Below are 17,224 nucleotides of genomic sequence, written 5' to 3'. Positions count from 1 at the left end.
TAAAACTTATTAAATTAAAGACTTATACGTGTACTTATTCTTTTATACTAATAATATAGCTATAATTAAATATACTATTTAACTTCCTTTAACTTATAAGCATAAATGCCGCTACACACTAGTCTTTACCTCTCTCTTTATTTAGCTTATATTATAAGAGTTATAAAAGAATATTTACTTTATTATTAGACTTTCTTAGTTAATAATTAATAATAAATTAAAACTCTATTAGCTTTTAAGCCTATTAAGCCTAATAATAATTAAGAACTTTAACTATTATAAAGTAGCTAAGGTTCTAGTAGTTAAAGTAAACCTTAATAGGATAAGTAATATCTTTTAAGTATTAATACTAGTATTTAAAGGAAGTCTATTATAGCTAAAAGCTCTTTATTATATATCTTATAATTTATTTTTATTAATAATAGCTTTCTTAAGTAAAATACTATAAAATATTACTTTTTATTAAAATCTTTTTAAAAGAGTATTACGCTTAGAGTAAAGTTTAAGGCGTTTACTTTAACCTAAGAAGATAAAGTTAAGTTAAAATAGGTTAAAATTAAGGCTATATAAAAGGCTACTTTAAGCTAATTAAAGGTATTTTATATTTTTATTATTTAAGCTTAAGGTTTTAAAACGTTTATAAGAGGTTTAATAATTTTTAAAAACCCCTTAATAAATTATTAGTAAAAATTAATAAATCCTATAAATTTTTAAACGTTCTTAGTATTCTTAGGCGTTTTTTATACGCGAATATATTTAACCTTTTTCTTAAATATTAAAATGCTTTTTATAGAGATAATATAGTTAAGGAATTTTACTTTTAATACTCTTTAATAGTATTTTTAAGGGGCTATTATTAAATTATATTAAAAGAGGTAAGTAAGTATCTCTTTAATTATAATATTATATTCTTTAATAAAGCTTATATAAATAAGAATATTATTTAGGTATATTAAAATACTAGCGTCAATTAAATCTTAGAAAATACTATTCATTATTACTTAAAAGGTAATAGGGGTATTATTATCGTATTAATAAGACCTAATAGTATTACCGTATATTTAAAGAGATTATATTTACACTTAAAGGCCGTTTTTTATTCGTAGCCTTTTATTATATATATAAGGTTAAATTTAATTTTAAGGTTAATTTTTAAGAAGATTATAGCTTCTTATAAGCGGTCTTAAAGCTTATAAATAAGTGGTATTAGGTATTTAACGGGTATTATAACTTTATTTAAACCTTTATAGTTAATAATTAATTAAAGCGAGTCTTATAAGTCTTTTTTATTTATAAATATTAAAGAGATACTATAAGATACTTTAGATTTTTTAATTTAATTAGATTTAAGTATTTTATTTAATTAAAGGTAAAGAGCTTTAAGTTCTTAAGCGAATATAATAAAAAGAGGTTTTTATAATAGAGATTTCCCTTTTATTAGTTTAATTTAATAATTCTATAATTAATAGTTTAAAAGATAAAGAGTAACTTTAATTAATATAATAAGAATAAACTCCTTAAATTTCTTAAATACTATATTTAAAGCTACTTATATTATTAATTTTACTATTATAACGCGATTTTTTATTTATTTAAGTCTTAGTAAATTTAAGCTTATATAATTCTTTTTATAGAATTTTAAGGCGAATTTTATCTTATTTAACTTATTATTTTAAAGGTTTATTAACTAGTATTACTTTATTTATTAATAAAAAAGAATAATATTATAATTAATTCTTATAGCTTTTAACTTAAAGTTTACACTTATAAAGTAATCTTCTTAATACCTTAAAATAATAGAGCTTATATAGTAGTAATTATTAGAGTTATTAGGCTTATTATTAAACCCGTATAAGGTCTTCTTTTAAGGTTACTTATAGATTAAAATTCCTATAAGTATTTTATTTAATTAAAGGTAAAGAGCTTTAAGTTCTTAAGCGAATATAGTAAAAAGAGGTCTTTATAATAGAGATTTCTCTTTTATTAGTTTAATTTAATAATTCTATAATTAATAGTTTAAAAGATAAAGAGTTACTTTAGCTAATATAATAGGGATAAACTCCTTAAATTTCTTAAATACTATATTTAAAGCTACTTATATTATTAATTTTATTATTATAACGCGATTTTTTATTTATTTAAGTCTTAGTAAATCTAGGCTTATATAATTCTTTTTATAGAACTTTAAGGCGAATTTTATCTTATTTAAGTTATTATTTTAAAGGTTTATTAACTAATATTACTTTATTTATTAAAGAATAATATTATAGTTAATTCTTATAGCTTTTAACTTAAAGTTTACACTTATAAAGTAATCTTCTTAATACCTTAAAATAATAGAGCCTATATAGTAGTAATAAGGTATTTTCCTTTATTTTATAAGAAGAATAATATAAGTAGATTAAATACCTTTAATAATAATAATTAAGTAAGTTTAAGAGATATAAAGTAATAATCCCTTAACTTAAGATTATAATTCTTATTATTATAATTAAAAGTATAATAAATATCTTAATTAATAATAATATTAATTAAAAAGAAGATAAAGAAGTAATTTAAGAAGTAATAAATACTTACGCTTTTATAAGATAAACTATTATAAACTTTTTAAAGGGTATAAGATAGCTAGGTAAAAGCTTTTATAACGTTAAAGTATTTTAAGAATAAAAATAATAATAATTCTTTTAATAATAATTTTTATAAAGCTTTCTTTAAGGCCTTACTTATAAGAGAGAAACTAGTAATAAAAGGTTAAAAGATATTAAGAAGTAAATTATATAACTATAAATAAGAGGTTTATCTTTAAGAGTATAAGATTATTTATAATAAGAGCTTAATAGAGAGCTTAAAGTAAAGGCTTAATTTAATAATAATCTTATAGGATATTAAAGGTTCTTAATTTCCTTTAAGCTAAAAGGCGAGGGGAGACTATCTTATATACATAAAAGGAACGGCCCGTGCCTAGTATACCCTATAGTTCTCGTGATCTCTTTGTGTAATAAAGGGCTTCTAGTCCTTGCTTGACCTAATCCGTGTAACATATATAGCCTGGGTAGGCTCCAAACCAAAGTCAGTTTCTAGTGTTTCTCGCAGGTCGACGTGCTTCTCGGCAAACACTAAAAAGAAGCCTAGCGACGCAGACAAGACCTACAACCAAACAATCTGCATAGCTTCCCTATAGACCTCGGGAGTCTCTTCCAGCCAGACGTTCGGCCTATTCCTGATACTAACTGCGTAGCTATAGGGCGCCTCCTCCAGCTAGCGCGCATCTAACACTAGTCTGTCCACTGTTGCCTTAACGCCCAATGCTCAAATGACCACGTAGTATTGATGTGTTTGTTTACTGCTGCACCGTCCACAGTCAACTTGGCAGAAGCAGGGGCCTGACGTCCCGGCCTTGAATTGTTTTAGATGTGAACCTACGAGGTGAGTGAAAAAAAGGCATTTCGGTGTTTGCATTCGCACTTCTCAAGTTGCAGCTGACATGTTATGCTATAGTGAAACCGCGGGCCGGGTGCATCCTCACCCGGCGATGGTGGGAGGGCTTTTATCGCACGTAAGTAGGGTACCTTAGTATTGAATAACCTATAATTTTTACTAGATTCTATAAAATCCGTGTTTAAACCTTCTTAAAAAGTACAACAAGAGAAACATTTTTACAAGAAGCGCAGAGATGAGACGACATTATGAATTTGCATGCTCTCACATGCTCGCCGCCGTCTTGGGGGCAAAGCCCGTGAGGGTTGAATTTTGATGAGTGTAGAAACTTTTAACCGCCAACTTGACATTGAAAAGTACAGAAATTGGTCTTTTGCCTGAGATGCCAATGTTCTTAATAAAACATTTTTTTCAAGTAGCATAGTGCGGCACGAAGCTCTTTCTTTGCACAAGGCAGTTCTGTAGGCTGACTGGACTAGGTTTGCATGCGGAGATTCTGCATCTCAGCGTGGCAGTGCGAAGCGGGCATTGCTTGCGACAGCCCAACTTTCTCGACATTTGACCTGCCCGTGTGGTCTAGGCCGAATGAAAATTGTTGTGTGAGTGAGCCCCGTGAGCTCCTGCGCCGGAACGCTCGACGTATTGGTCTTGGTGACTATGATTATCGGCAATCCCATCCTCCGAGCATGTCAGAGCGTTTACACCCACGGGCCTGCTTCTGAGGAGAATAAAGGTTAACTGAATAGAAGCCGTCACTGCTGGCAGCGGCTTCATGAAGTTGAGTCTATAGCCGGATGCCGGGATGGGACGGTAATTTTTTTCGCAGGGAACGAACGCCTTACTGTATTCCTTGGCAGTTTGAGAAGCGCTGTCTAAACCAAAGCCGTGAGCAAGGAGAACCCCGAGGTCATCATCGAGGAAAACAATTCGGCTATCCCGTCAACAAGGGCAGGATACAGTCTTGGAAGTAGCTCGTTATGGGTGAGTGCAAATTACCTTGTTGACAAGGCAGAAGACACAGCCGTGGAGACTGCCATGGTGCTATGCTATTATATTAGCTGCGATGCTGATAGATTTAATTTGTCAAGGCTCATACTTAATCCCTACATCCAATGAGTGAATCCTTTGTCAACTAGTGGTCAATTTGGCAATCGTGGTAGAGAGGCCGAATTCGTAACGAACGGGCCCATCAAAAGGCAGATATTAGTGATATTTTAAAGAAGACTCGTATGTGTGCTCCGATATACAAGCGTACGCTGATAATGACAATCAATTTGGACGCTTACAAATCCCGAAATCTCTGCATTCAAGTTGCATTCGGCATGTCTCGAGAGGATAGCTCCCCATTGGTTTCTTTATTGACTATTATAGAGAAAGTCCAGACCCAATGGCCAATTCTCAAAGTCAAATGCCTCATCCATCGACGGCCAATTTATACCAGTGTTGTATGGACAGTCCCCCAACGCATCTGTCTTCAGTTTTGCTTTGGCTTGGGTATTGTCTCTGGACAGGGCAACTAACTGCTGAGCGGTGCACAAGGCTTCTTTTGTAAGATGCGTGTCTAGCTTCTGCGAAAGATTGCGCAGAACCCCCATAGCCGTCGGTAGCAAGGACAAATAGCTGTCTGTATCAAATTGCAAGATGATGCAAACAGTCTGAAACGGAACACTCAGCAAGTTCCACCAAAATTGGTGCGCAGATAATAGTCCATCGATGCTGTCCAGGGCCTTCTCCAGTATAGCAATGGAAGCCTTGGTAATTGTTTTGTTGGGGCGAAGAGCTGCAGATACGTACCGCCTCAAAATGCCAACACAGACCTCTGCTTTGAAGATGCAGACCAAGGCAGACTCGCTGGCTATGCTCTGAAGTTGCAGGAAGCGGTCGGCCATGGCTTGCGTATCCAAACAGTTGTCCACTTCTGCCTCGACCGAGTCTAAGACCCGCGCGATGGACACGAGGTGCTCAATATACACACCGGGGCTAGATGAGGGGGGTGAGCACGTAGCCAGCGAGAGCTTCACCGAGCCAAGTCCGTACTCGACACTCAGAAGACAATTTAAGCACCATGCCACCCAGTAATGGCGTCGACGGCTTTCGAGCTCGTCTTTGCTGAATAGAGCCTCGCGAGAAGAGGTGGTGGTTGCATGTCTTTCGGAAATGTCGCGATGCAGGCTCAGAATCTCAGCAGCATGCATGGCCGTCTGACTAGCAAGACAGGCGACGGCAGGTCGGGTGGTGAGGCGAATATAGAGGGTTCGCAGTATCCATCCTGCAACAGAGTCCATATCTACCAAGGATATGGGTGTTGATAGTCCCATATCCAAAATGGAGAATGCGTAGTCTACCAAGGCTTCTTCCTTGGAGTGACTAGGATTTGCAAAGAAGGACCCGAGTGCGGCCACAGCTGCGGCGACGGCAGCAAAGTTTGGTCGGGACTCTAGCGAGTCCCAAAGACTGGATAGTCTCTGGGAAAACGTTTCCTCGGCCAGGAAGGGGAACATGGGATGAACAGCATTGAAGTAGACCGAAGACAGGCGCTGGCAATCAGCCAAAGTCATGAAGCTTGACAGGGCGGTAGGTATGGCCCATTTTCGCTCTGGTCGAGTGCCCAGATTCCACGCAAAGGAGTGAAGGCGTGGTGGCACCTCGGCACCGAGACAAGAGCCGACAAGATGAGGTAGAGCAACGGCGCTATGGGCGTTGATGTATCGACCCTTTTGCTTGCTGACAAGGACTTCTGTTGAGCGAGGCTCCTGCGTCGGCGGCAGCTTAGACGGTGGTGGGCGTGATGGGTATGGAGGCGGAACCGAATCATGGACAATGGAGCGGCCAAGGCTTGTGTGAGTGAGGTTGCTGTTGCTGCTGCCTTCAATGCTGCCACTTGCGTCGTCCACAGAAGGCGCGGAAACGGAAGCGACGTGATAAACGCAGGTATAACCGTATCCGTGACATGATGAGCACGGATCTTTGCCGTCACACTTCCGCTTGCGCCGCCGGCATTCGGTACAGGCTGCATATGCCCTGAGTCGGTTCTTGGCCGCGCCCTGTTGCACAGCGCCGTAGCTTCGTTTTGGCATGGCCGACACTTGCCGCAAACCTCATCAGCTGGATTGACGTGTCGTGATGCGGCGGCGAGAAGTAAGACAACCAAAAGCTGGCGAGGAGACATCAAGTCGGACTGGGTGAAAGGGCCAGTGGCTGCACGTCAGCAATGCAAGGAGTCACTGGTCTGGTCTGGTCTGGCTCGTTCGTTGGGCAGGTGCGATCGACGTCTGGTGTGTGGGCCTCGGCGGGTTCCATGTTTCTAGAAGCTCTTCAAGTTCAACTGCCTTTTCAGATCATCTCAAACATTCAACATGTTCGTATTGTGTTCTCAATCGTAAGCTATCCATGTTTTGAATGGTCATCTCACTGTCCGCCTCGTAGCATATCCACCAGCTCTTTAAACATATTCTGCACCTGTGCTTCCATTCCATCCTTGCGCCACCGTTCTGTGTCTGTCCCATTGATCTGATTGAGTCTTAGACAGTCTTCCATAGTTTTGGAAGTCACTGTCAATTGCGCCGTGGATTTTGCAACACGCATCTGCAAGCCGGTCAGGATTTGTCGCAGATGGTCAGCTGCCTTGCCGCCGCCTCTTCCACCGTACGTCACCACAGCCGTTGGCTTTCCTTTCCACTCGTAAAACAGATAATCAAGAGCATTCTTCAAGCTCGCAGGTATACTCCAGTTATATTGAGGAGTGACGAAAATGAATGCATCGTACCCGCCGACAGTCTCTGACCACCGCCTGGTGTGCTCGCTCCTGTAATGCCGTGTCGGGTCATCCGGGGGTAAGTGAGACGGGATCTCGGGCTCGTCGTATAGGGGCAATGCCTGGTCCTGTAGATCTATTATATCGAGTGCGATGCCAGTTTGGGATGGCGAGATGGTGTCGCGAACGTATTGCGAAATAAAAGGGTTGAGCCGCCGTGCTCGCACACTGCAGGTAACAGTTGCAATGCGGTAGACTCGGCTGGTGGTTGTGGACATCTTGATCGGAGCCTCTGAAGATCTTACCCCCATCTCTTGAGCATGTAATTTATAGAAGAAACACAATGTGCCCTTCTCAGCATTTAGAGTCAAATGCGGATACTGCGGCGGATGCGGCGGATACTGCGGCCCTGCTCATGTCACCTCCAGGCCAATATCGAAGCTTTGTAAAAGCCGGCACATTGAAGTTAGCCACTGAGTCTTGAGATATCAATCCTCTAAAAGGTTAGTACGAATAATTCCTCTGTTGACCGAGTACGCAACCGTTTTGCCGCCTGAGTGGCATAGTTGTATTCCGAGTGTATTGAATATCTTGGGTTCGTGCGGCGTAACAATGGAGCTAGCAGACAGCCAAGGAATAAACAACTTGAAAGCTGGGTCGGTCTCATACGTTTCGAGGCACTTCTGTGTAGTTTCGTATCCCTCGTTGGTCCTCTGGCGCTGGAACTCATGGCTGACCAAGTCACGGTAAAATTTGGTTACCATAATGATGGTAGTAGACCCAATGCTATCATGGCAGTAGGACTCATTACTGTCGTCATATGGAATCCAAGGAAGCTTTATGATGGCTACGGTTCTTGAGCATCAAAGCATTCTTGGTAGTCCGGAACTTCCCATTGGGTCGGATATCCATGTTGAGTGCGTTGCAGTAGAATAAAGTACCACAATACGATTGAATAGCGTAATTGCCAGTAAATGTATATGACTAGCTTTTGAAGGCCCTCCTTGAGCAGTCGAATCTCAGCATTCAGCCTTTTGGCTGTTGTGTTCGTAACCTTCATAAAAAGGGGTCAAATCCGGCTTGCTAGGTGCGAGCAGCTTCCACACCCAGCCCAACTGCCCAATTCCGGTACGCAACATGGCAAATATCTTGGCGCGCAGCTTTCGTCAAGTAACGAAGGTTATTTTATGGGGCTTGAATGAAATTTTATGCTCGGTTTCAGCTTGCCCGTCAGTGACCAAGTGGACGAACCACTGACTCGTCCACTTGGTTGCCAACTGAGAGTTTTTTCACGACCCTTCGATGTGTAGCACACGTAAAAAACTAACAATTAGTGAAGTTCAAATAAAGTGCCAAGTAATAAAGTATTTTCGGCTTTACGTCTTAACAATCTTCACAGCTTCAAGCGACAGCAGTATTAAAAGACCCTTGAGTCTCTATTAAAACAATAACCTCATCCTTAAGCACTGACGATGCCGATAAATAACGCGGGTCCCACGCGATTACATGGAAAATGTGAAGTATTCAATCAAAGTGGGGATGTGTGCGTATAGATGTGTGGGTCACAGCTCCCAGTAGGCTTGCTCTCTTTTCATGGGCTGAAGAAAAGCGCCAAGTGCTTGGGTGGAGTGTTATTTATGCGACCTCTAGGAAATGGCGCGACAATATGCCCATGATGGCTTGTAACCAGATGTTCTAGACATGCCTAGAAGCTGGAATTAAGAAAAGAAGTGAAATAGCAAACCCAACTATTGCAACATTAAAATTTCAGGGTGCTTGTCCACAAAATTCACTCCATTTTGGCCTTGGGTCTAGGCAGTTGGTAGCTGACAAACCGGGTTAAGATGACATCAGACACTAGTTTACAGCTTGTGAGTGAGTATGTGGGTTATTTGCCTACTTGCCTTTAAGTGGTTAACACGTACTTACTTCATCGAGGACTACAAGGCAAATGATTCAGCCGCATAAATCTCCAAATACATGTGGAGTAAGGAAATTTAGGAATTCCTAAACAGTATAATAATATAGATGAAGACAATGCGCAATTTCCCCAATTCAAAATGCGAGCAGCAGGGACACATTACACCTTTGGCCAAGATACTGTAGGTAAACACTGTATGCGATATCGCCCAAGCATTTCAATAATATAGATCTACCAAAGTCTTGAATATATTTAGTCTAGTCCCCCGTTCTGGTCCACGCGGTCTGTATTTACCTGTAATAATTCTTGTCTCTCTTTTACACGTCTTACACTCCTTGATCTCTAACGTTCTTTCAACATGCGAGTCCCTCTTCTTGTTGCCGCGCTGCCTCTTGTCAGTGCTCTGCCTCGAGGTTCCCTGGCCAAACGTACTACAGACACTGTTGATCATAATCGGGGGAAATCAGCTAATGTGAACTGGAATGGACAAAGTGATTATTCTACTTGGCAGGGACGAGATCGTCATCCTAGCTGGCAAGGGCCAGACAGTCATCCAAGTTGGCAAGGTCCAGACAGTGATCCGAGTTGGCAAGGCCCAGACAGTGATCCGAGTTGGAACGGACCAGCCTGGCCTGAAGATCCATACTTTCCTCCAGGTTTTCCCAAAGATGATAGTCTGCCAGAAGATAATAGTCCCCCTGAAGACGGTTATTTACCAAAAGATGCTTGTCCCCCTGAAGACGATAGTCTGCCGGAAGATAATGGCCTGCCTAATAGTCCTAATGACGAGGAAAAAACTGACAATCCCGAGGACAATACACCGCAGAAACCAAGCACCACCATCATTGCATCGCACAAGCCCGTGGCTACGCAAACCCGGCCTGTCGTCTCACCCACTCCATCAGCTACCAAGGTCCCGTCAGGTGGCGACGAACCTTTCTATATGGCAACTGTCAACAAGTGGCTTGGTGATTTAAATTTACGCCCACTCAAGTACGATTCTAAGCTGGCACAGAATGCTCTTCAATGCAGTGAGGATAGCAAAGGAGCTCTCAATCACAAACTGTACCCTGGAAGCATGGGACAGGTTATGGCACAAGGCAAGGAGAATGGGTTCGAGAAAGTCTTTGTAGGCGGCTGGCTTGGCGAGCGACCAAATCTTTTCCCAGACAATGCCATCTGGGAAAAATTTAGCCGGGGATGGAATCATATGGGCCAGACTGGACATGCGGACATTTTGTCTGATCAAGCCAAAGCAGATGACGGAACGCCGATCAAGGTGACCATGATTGGCTGCGGCTGGGCGTGGAACATGTGGACATGTGATGTCGCTTAGAACCACATGGACGCCCTAGTTTCATGTCCACTACTTGTGGGAATAGAGCATTGTTAGCTTTCAAAGGCATCGGCCTGTTATGGAAGTAACACCGTAGCTCGCTTGCTTTCCCATGTTTTCCTTCTCTGTACTTAGTTTTCTCTCCCTTTAGCTTAGATATATACTAGAAATAAGAGGAGATTAGGAAGTTGCCGGTGTTACAGTTAAAGTTGCATCCAAATAGTTGAGTGAGCGAAGGTTGTTGAGGATGTAGTTTCGAGTTATTCTGCCTTGGCCCCAAGTCTCTCACACACTTGGCTATTACTTCTAGGTAAACCTCGAGAACTTTAAGACTATGGTGAGCAATGTATACCTATTCAAGCTTGTTTTCCTTTACTTGACGCTTTATGCATATTTATTATAGAATATATTAGTGTTAAGGTAATGGGAATAGCTAGTGGTGGAAAGCCTTAAACCTTGTGGATTGTTGATGTACACGCGTTAAGTATTTCAGGTTATACACGCTTGCAATCTACCGCATTCGTCTAGAAATAGAAATGTGATTACGTTTTATGCAGCCATCTATTGATGAATGGAGACTTCTTTTCTTCCTAGGTGGCTGGCTAGTTATCCGCAGAATTCAAGCTCCATCTGAGTGGCCATGGAAGCAGGGACATCCAGTAATAGCAGCCCTTGGCCGAATATCCCCGATATTCAGCTTATCCGCCTGCGGAGAATAGCCGTAGCCAGGCAAATTCTTGCAGGAGTCTATCAAGTACTGCAAAAGTCAACAGCTACATCAACCATTTGCATTCGGTCGAGCACACAAGACTTTATGAAGCTAGCAAGAAGTTCATCACCAAGTCTTGACGATATGGGGTCTAGTCTACGATTGGGCAAAGGAGCTTGGATTCCAACGACTCACCACCAACTAGCTCGGAGCACAGTGTACAACACCAGAGGCATGTGAGCACACTTATGAATGCCGACCAGCAAATAGGCCTGTCAATAATGATGGGTCTCCTCGAGAAGAGCACGAAGAGATTGAGGCAGGCCGACTATGAATAGGACCAGCGTGACCGGCTAGACGATCCAAGGTTCCAAGCAACACACCCGCAAACCCTACATGATGCAACATTGGACATGTGACGCCAGAAATAACATCCAAAAGGAATAAAAGCACATCAATATCATCCCAGACAGCATTAAGACGAGTGGCATTTTTGGATCGGCCCGTCAGCTTCAGGTTATTGCGATGCTCGTAAAAATCCACATGACTCGCGAAAAGCCCGCATATCACGGCAGTTCATAGCTTATTGAGAGCCAGCAAAACGAGCATATTCGGGTCACAGCCCTGTTCTACGTCGATAACGAGAGAAGTTCACCGAGTCGCGCCTCGCGTTTTGCGCCTCCAGCTCAGAAGATTTGACTCTGAATTTTGGCTATATGCTACGTGATGTACGCTCCATTGCCAGAACCATTACTGTGGACGAGGCACATGAAGCAACAACCCAGCAACACATTGGTTCAGTTCTCACTCGACAGGCACGGCCGCTTTTTTCTTCCCCAACCTGTTGCAGCACCAAGCTCGGCCATTCTCACTCAAGAATCTTGCTCGTCCATGACATTGCAAGATTCTGGCATTGTTCCCCGTTGACCCAGCCATTCCTGTCATTTCAACCTCAAATGTTCCCCCCCCCCCCCCCGGGTCAAAATTGCCATGCGCGGCCTTCAGAAGACTATATTCGTAATGGCAACCGACTTCCGCCGGAGCTGGCGGACATGGTATTCGAGGATGCAGACTACGTGATTGGCCAAGAAGAGGCAAGGAAAATTGGTAAGAGACCTCATGTCAGAGAGGAGGTTGTTGCAGGAGAATTTAAGTGGCGCGTGAGTCTGTAGAGTTTAGCTTCTGCACGCATTGAGATCCAAGTCTGATCATTGCTCACGTATTTCTAATGCGAATCCATCAGATGGTGCTTACTGTTTCAAGCAATAACTAAGACACTACCAAAGCCAACACTCTATTTCCACCGCCGATTGATCTGCTTCCTGCTGACTGAGACAAATGATGCCGGAGTTGCTAGTGGAAGCAGAGAAGCCAGCTCAGTAGCAAGCAGGTCAGACTCGAGCGAGTCCCCGAGTCCCCGAGTCCCCGAGTCCCCCAAGGCACGACCTGCATCTATAGTAGAACCTCGAGCAGCATTCCTTTTCGCTGTCGAACAACGCGTGATTCTACAAGCTTGAGCGCCTTTTTAAGATCTGCGACTGTCCTTACTCGCAGACCCTTCATCCAGGCTCGATCGTCCTCGGTCGAGCTTCCCCAGCCAGCCTCCGATCCAGCTGCTGCTTCGGCCAAGGCGGCATAGTTTGGAGTAGGGCGGAAGGAAATGTTAATCTCGTCATCGGTTGCGCTGGAAGCAAGGCCGCCGGGGTAGACGAGTTCCGCCGAGTTTCGAGGAGCCTTCCATCCTACAGGTTGATTAGCCGGACGGTCATGCAGGGGTTAGTTTGCCATCACAAACAGACTCACCTCCATTATTCAATACAATTGTGAGAACAGGAATCTTGTATTTGCTTGCGACCCATAGCGCACTCGAGGGTGCTGCGCACATGAAACTTCCGTCACCGACAATCTGGCAAACAAGACTTGGCTTCCGATCCTGGTCTTTTTCTAGATCCATCAGAGCCATCTTGACACCCAGGGCGGCACCGTTGCTCCAGCCAATTCCCGTCGCACCACAGTTGATCCAGCTTCCAGGTCGGCTGGGCTGCAACTGGTCGGACAGAGTTTGGGCGGCTGTAACAGCTTCAATCACAAACGTCGTCGAGTCTGGAAGTGACGTCTTGAGAAGGCTGCCGATATTAGAAGCATTGAGAGGTTCGTCGTCGTTTAGACGAGTCTGAGAAGCAATCTCCGCCAACCGAGATGCGTGGACCTTCTCACGCGCTGCTCGACGAGCGGCATACTTGGGGTCTCGTAACCGCTTGCCAAGTGAGGCGTCGTTTTTAATATGCTCAACAAGCTGGCTTAATGCAGTGAAACTATCCGCTTTCCAGCGCCCGTGAGCGGGGAAGAAGGAAACCGGAATCTGCTGGTTGAGGGGGTCGCAATCTACGTGATAGATCCTGGCATCCTTGGGGGGCGGATTCCGAGATGGAATCCAGGGCACGTCACAGTCGAGGAGGAAGACCATATCCGCATCCTTGGTGCACTCGTCGAAGCTCAGACGGAAACCCTCCGAGGCACTATGAGAAAAGGGGAAACACATGTCGCTGCCGCCGGTGTCGTGGACTCGAATTCCAGGGACGAGATTGGCCAAAGCAACCAAGAGGTCCGGACAGCGATGGTCCCGGCCCGAATATCCAGTGACGATGAGCGGACGTTCGGCTTCCACGAGCGCTTTGGAAATGTCGCGAACAGCATCAGCCGGGAGCGCACTTGGTCCGATCGGCACCCATTGCGCCTGATGCAACGAGTACGGCTGGATCTCTTGAGCCAAGACTTCACGGGCGCTCGCCACGTAGACCGGACCCTTGGGGGTGCTGTTTGCGAACTGCAGCGCGCGCCCAATAGTCTGCTTGACGTTGAGTCCTGTGCGGACTTCCCCCGTGTACCGGCAATACTGCCGTACAATGGCCTTTTGATCAGGGGCTTCTTGCAGCCAGTGCATGTATTCCGTCCGCGAGCCGGCAAGCTCACCGGACTCGGTATATGGACACGTGCCGGCAAAGATGAGGACTGGAACACGGCCGACGCTGGCATTGTGGACGCCTTGGCCGAGAGCTTGCGTCCCGACGTCGACATGGACCAGAACAGCTTGTGGCCGCCCCGACACGCGCGAATATCCGTCGGCCATGGAAATGGCAGTGACCTCAGCTGGGCATGTGATGATGCGCGGCCAAGAGTTGGGCCGCTCCCGCTTGCCCTTGACGATGGCTTCGAGAATGGAGGGGTGATCAGACCCAACATTCACAAAACATGCCGTGACGCCGGCCTTTTAACAGTGAGCTGTTCGGTTTACAACCAGTGAGCAGGGACAATCTCGTACTTCCCAGAGTGCCTCGAATAGGGCGAACGCGGTCGTGTACCTGGGAGGAAGTGAGCCTGTCTGTCCCCGAAGCATGCGGCGGTGAAAGCTGGCACTCACGACCCTTGCGTCGACTGCGAGGCTGCCATACTTGCACGGTTCGAAGCTTGGAGCAAATGCCGGCTTGTTGAAAGGGGAGCCGCGGGTGGTGGTGGTGGAAGACGTGCGAATGGGCGAAAACGACGCGACGCTGCAAAGTGAGAAATGGAGCGGAAGTGAAATTCGCGTCCCAGGCGAGTCCGCAATGCCATTATAGCATCTGCAACGGTGGCTCTTCAACGGAGAAGGTCATGCAGAGTTCGCATGAAGGGAGGGGGAAATCGGTGGAGGTGGTGTTGGTTCGTGTAACGTCGGCTTTAAGACGAGGCTGTTGGTTGTCAGAAACATATGTAGTTACATGGTTATTAGATGCGAGCACAGACGGGCAATCTCGAGCGAATAAAAAGAATCTTGTATTTACACATAGTACGGTCTTTTTTTACTACATGATTGCAGCATGGAAGGATTCCCACTTGCAAAAATATGTTGACAGGCAAAGCCTAATATACAGTTCCCACACTGAGACACTCTCCAAACACGCCACGACTGACGAGACACAGTCAGGCCGCAGTACATAATGGCGCTGGTGGACTTCCAGCCCTGGTTCTAAATTTCTTGGTGTTGCTACGATGCTTTGTTACTTTCTCAACGGTATGGCCTGGTAGGGGTCGCTTTGTAGTTGGGTTGGTCTTGCAGCTCGACATACTGTGCATCGCCGTCTGTGCTAAACACGGTGCTCATGAGACTCTTGGTAAAGTAGGGATCCGACGGCGCTCTTCTCCCATGGTTCAGCTCTTGAGACTCTTTGAGTTGCGAGTCTGTCGGTCGACGAGGGCCACTGCGCGTGCGATTCTTCTTGCGGAAGAGGACGGCAAGTTCGGGGAAGCAAACGCACAAGTTGCCCGAGGCGAGTTCTGCCGCGCCCCAAAGGAGGATCTCGGGCTGTTTCCACGACGTATCCGGATTGCCGCTGTTCCTGAGGCGGACAACAAAGCCAATTGTCGCAAAGATCGGGGCGCTGCTGGGCGGTCAGACAGACTTTCCATTGCCACGGCAAGGCACACGTACCATAGGCCGAACGTAAAGGCGAGTACCACGAGGACTCTCTTGAACCGGTCCATCTGAAGCTTCCGTACGGCGTGGATCGGCAGCAATAGGATCAAGTAATCCGTCACCGTGTTGAAAGCACCACTCACGTTCAATATGATGTGTATGTCGACACATTTGCCGGGTACCGAGGGGTTCCAAATCCTTGCGCGCGGGTTGCATTCGAATATCTTCACCAGAGACGTGGTGCTGTAGAATCCAAAAATAATGACAATGAGCGTGACGATTGTCATGTCAAACTTGCTCCAGCGGATGGGCGAGAAGACGCGGCGGTAAAGCCAGAGGACCGCAAGCTTGGTGACGCCAATCATGACGCCGTATTCGATGGCGGCAACGTTGAACCAGTACGCGGCCTGGTGGACGTCGTCGATGGTGATGTCCCAGCCATGCTGGCCTCCATGATGGGACATGGTGGCTCTCATGATGCCGCAGTAGGCAACGGTGCCGGCCCAGGCCGTGGTCACCAGCGCATCCTCAAACACCCAAACGCGCTTGATGAAGATGCGGACATAGGTCCGCAAAAGAAAAAAGACCGTAACCAGTGGAATGCATATCCCGATGGTGATGTCAGCAAGATACGCCAACGAAGCTGGATGGTCAGGACTCGAGACGACTCCGGGCGGTGGCTTCAGGGCCGGAGTGAAGGTGGGCAGAGGGCTTGTCGAAACTTCTGACAGCTGCGGCGCCATAGAAGCGTTTCAAGACAAATGAATCTGAGAAATGGCGGTCATTACAAATTACGCGGCGGAGCAATCTCTCGTCTCGTTGTTTCCGGAAGTGGACGGGGGAGCAAACACAGCCAACCAGGGAGAAAAATAAAAGTGACCAACACCAATATAGATATCTTTGAACTGGGCTCAGACTACGGAAACTCCATATATTGCCACTGGTTTCCTCCCTGAAAATCCTTGGGCTTGAGATCCCAGACAGCTGAGAGGCTGAGGTAGCAATAATGTATGCAAAACGCTCCAAGCTGCCGTGTGTCGTGCCATGGGGAAGTCTTGTCCCCCGTAACACGAAGTATCAAGGGGAGCATGAGCTGAAAACAAGGGCATGCCTTCTGGTACACCATTCGATGGGCATTTGATAGTGCGCCGTCGACGTATTGACTCATTGGTGCGCATATGCACCCTTTACGACTCGACTTCTCTCATTGGCAAGGGCTGCGAAACAAGCTGCATCCGGGGTTGCAACAAGCCGTCTGCCCTACATGCTTTGGTAGTATTTCGTAAGCCTGCATGCCGCGCAGTCAAGACAAGGGAAAACACCAGGATACATGCGGCCCGGCCTGCTCAGTCCGTCCTCACGCGAGCGCCAGGAAGGTAATTAATTGTTGGCCACGCCCCCACGAGACCACGGCCCGTGTCGAGCTTCTTTGCAACATTGCACCACAAGTTCAGCTCAGGCCATGCTGGGGGAACGTGTTGTGAAGAAATGCCCTGAATATTGAGCTAGTTCATCCTTCTGAGCAGCGTATTTGAAGGCCACTGTGTCTTGGCTTGCCTGTTCCGCTTAAATACCAAACCAACACATAATCTGTACTTGGGTATGACACCCTA

At 45.1% G+C, this 17,224-nt stretch overlaps 5 protein-coding genes across 5 annotated transcripts; 1 reads left to right on the top strand and 4 right to left on the bottom strand.

Annotated features, from left to right (window-relative positions):
- Nucleotides 1–3,554: 3,554 nt before the first annotated feature.
- Nucleotides 3,555–6,581, bottom strand: J3458_015458 (uncharacterized protein). Its single transcript, XM_066120773.1, has 2 exons — nucleotides 4,546–6,581; nucleotides 3,555–4,479 (listed from the first exon to the last, which is right to left on the bottom strand). The coding sequence occupies exon 1, from the start codon at nucleotides 6,513–6,515 to the stop codon at nucleotides 4,794–4,796; it is 1,722 nt and encodes a 573-aa protein (XP_065974101.1). The 5' UTR covers nucleotides 6,516–6,581; the 3' UTR covers nucleotides 3,555–4,479; nucleotides 4,546–4,793.
- A 265-nt stretch (nucleotides 6,582–6,846) lies between these two features.
- On the bottom strand, nucleotides 6,847–7,470 carry J3458_015457 (uncharacterized protein; the record flags this gene model as incomplete). The annotated part of the gene is made up of 1 exon (XM_007814720.2): nucleotides 6,847–7,470. One exon carries the CDS (start codon nucleotides 7,468–7,470, stop codon nucleotides 6,847–6,849), a length of 624 nt encoding a protein of 207 aa, XP_007812911.1.
- A 2,001-nt stretch (nucleotides 7,471–9,471) lies between these two features.
- On the top strand, nucleotides 9,472–10,449 carry J3458_015456 (uncharacterized protein; the record flags this gene model as incomplete). The annotated part of the gene is made up of 1 exon (XM_007814719.2): nucleotides 9,472–10,449. One exon carries the CDS (start codon nucleotides 9,472–9,474, stop codon nucleotides 10,447–10,449), a length of 978 nt encoding a protein of 325 aa, XP_007812910.2.
- Nucleotides 10,450–12,610: 2,161 nt separating this feature from the next.
- On the bottom strand, nucleotides 12,611–14,944 carry J3458_015455 (uncharacterized protein; the record flags this gene model as incomplete). Its single annotated transcript, XM_066120772.1, has 3 exons — nucleotides 14,580–14,944; nucleotides 12,962–14,520; nucleotides 12,611–12,900 (listed from the first exon to the last, which is right to left on the bottom strand). Exons 2-3 carry the CDS (start codon nucleotides 14,286–14,288, stop codon nucleotides 12,611–12,613), a joined length of 1,617 nt encoding a protein of 538 aa, XP_065974100.1. The 5' UTR covers nucleotides 14,289–14,520; nucleotides 14,580–14,944.
- A 174-nt stretch (nucleotides 14,945–15,118) lies between these two features.
- J3458_015454 (uncharacterized protein) lies at nucleotides 15,119–16,354 on the bottom strand (the record flags this gene model as incomplete). Its single annotated transcript, XM_007814717.2, has 3 exons — nucleotides 15,119–15,182; nucleotides 15,265–15,576; nucleotides 15,627–16,354. 3 exons carry the CDS (start codon nucleotides 16,352–16,354, stop codon nucleotides 15,119–15,121), a joined length of 1,104 nt encoding a protein of 367 aa, XP_007812908.2.
- Between the last annotated feature and the right edge of the window lie 870 nt (nucleotides 16,355–17,224).

Source organism: Metarhizium acridum, assembly GCF_019434415.1.
Source record: "Metarhizium acridum strain ARSEF 324 chromosome Unknown scaffold_356, whole genome shotgun sequence".
Taxonomy (NCBI): Eukaryota; Fungi; Ascomycota; class Sordariomycetes; order Hypocreales; family Clavicipitaceae; genus Metarhizium; species Metarhizium acridum.
The sequence above is the reverse complement of the archived record's forward strand: the minus strand, read 5'-3'. Positions and strand labels throughout refer to the sequence as shown.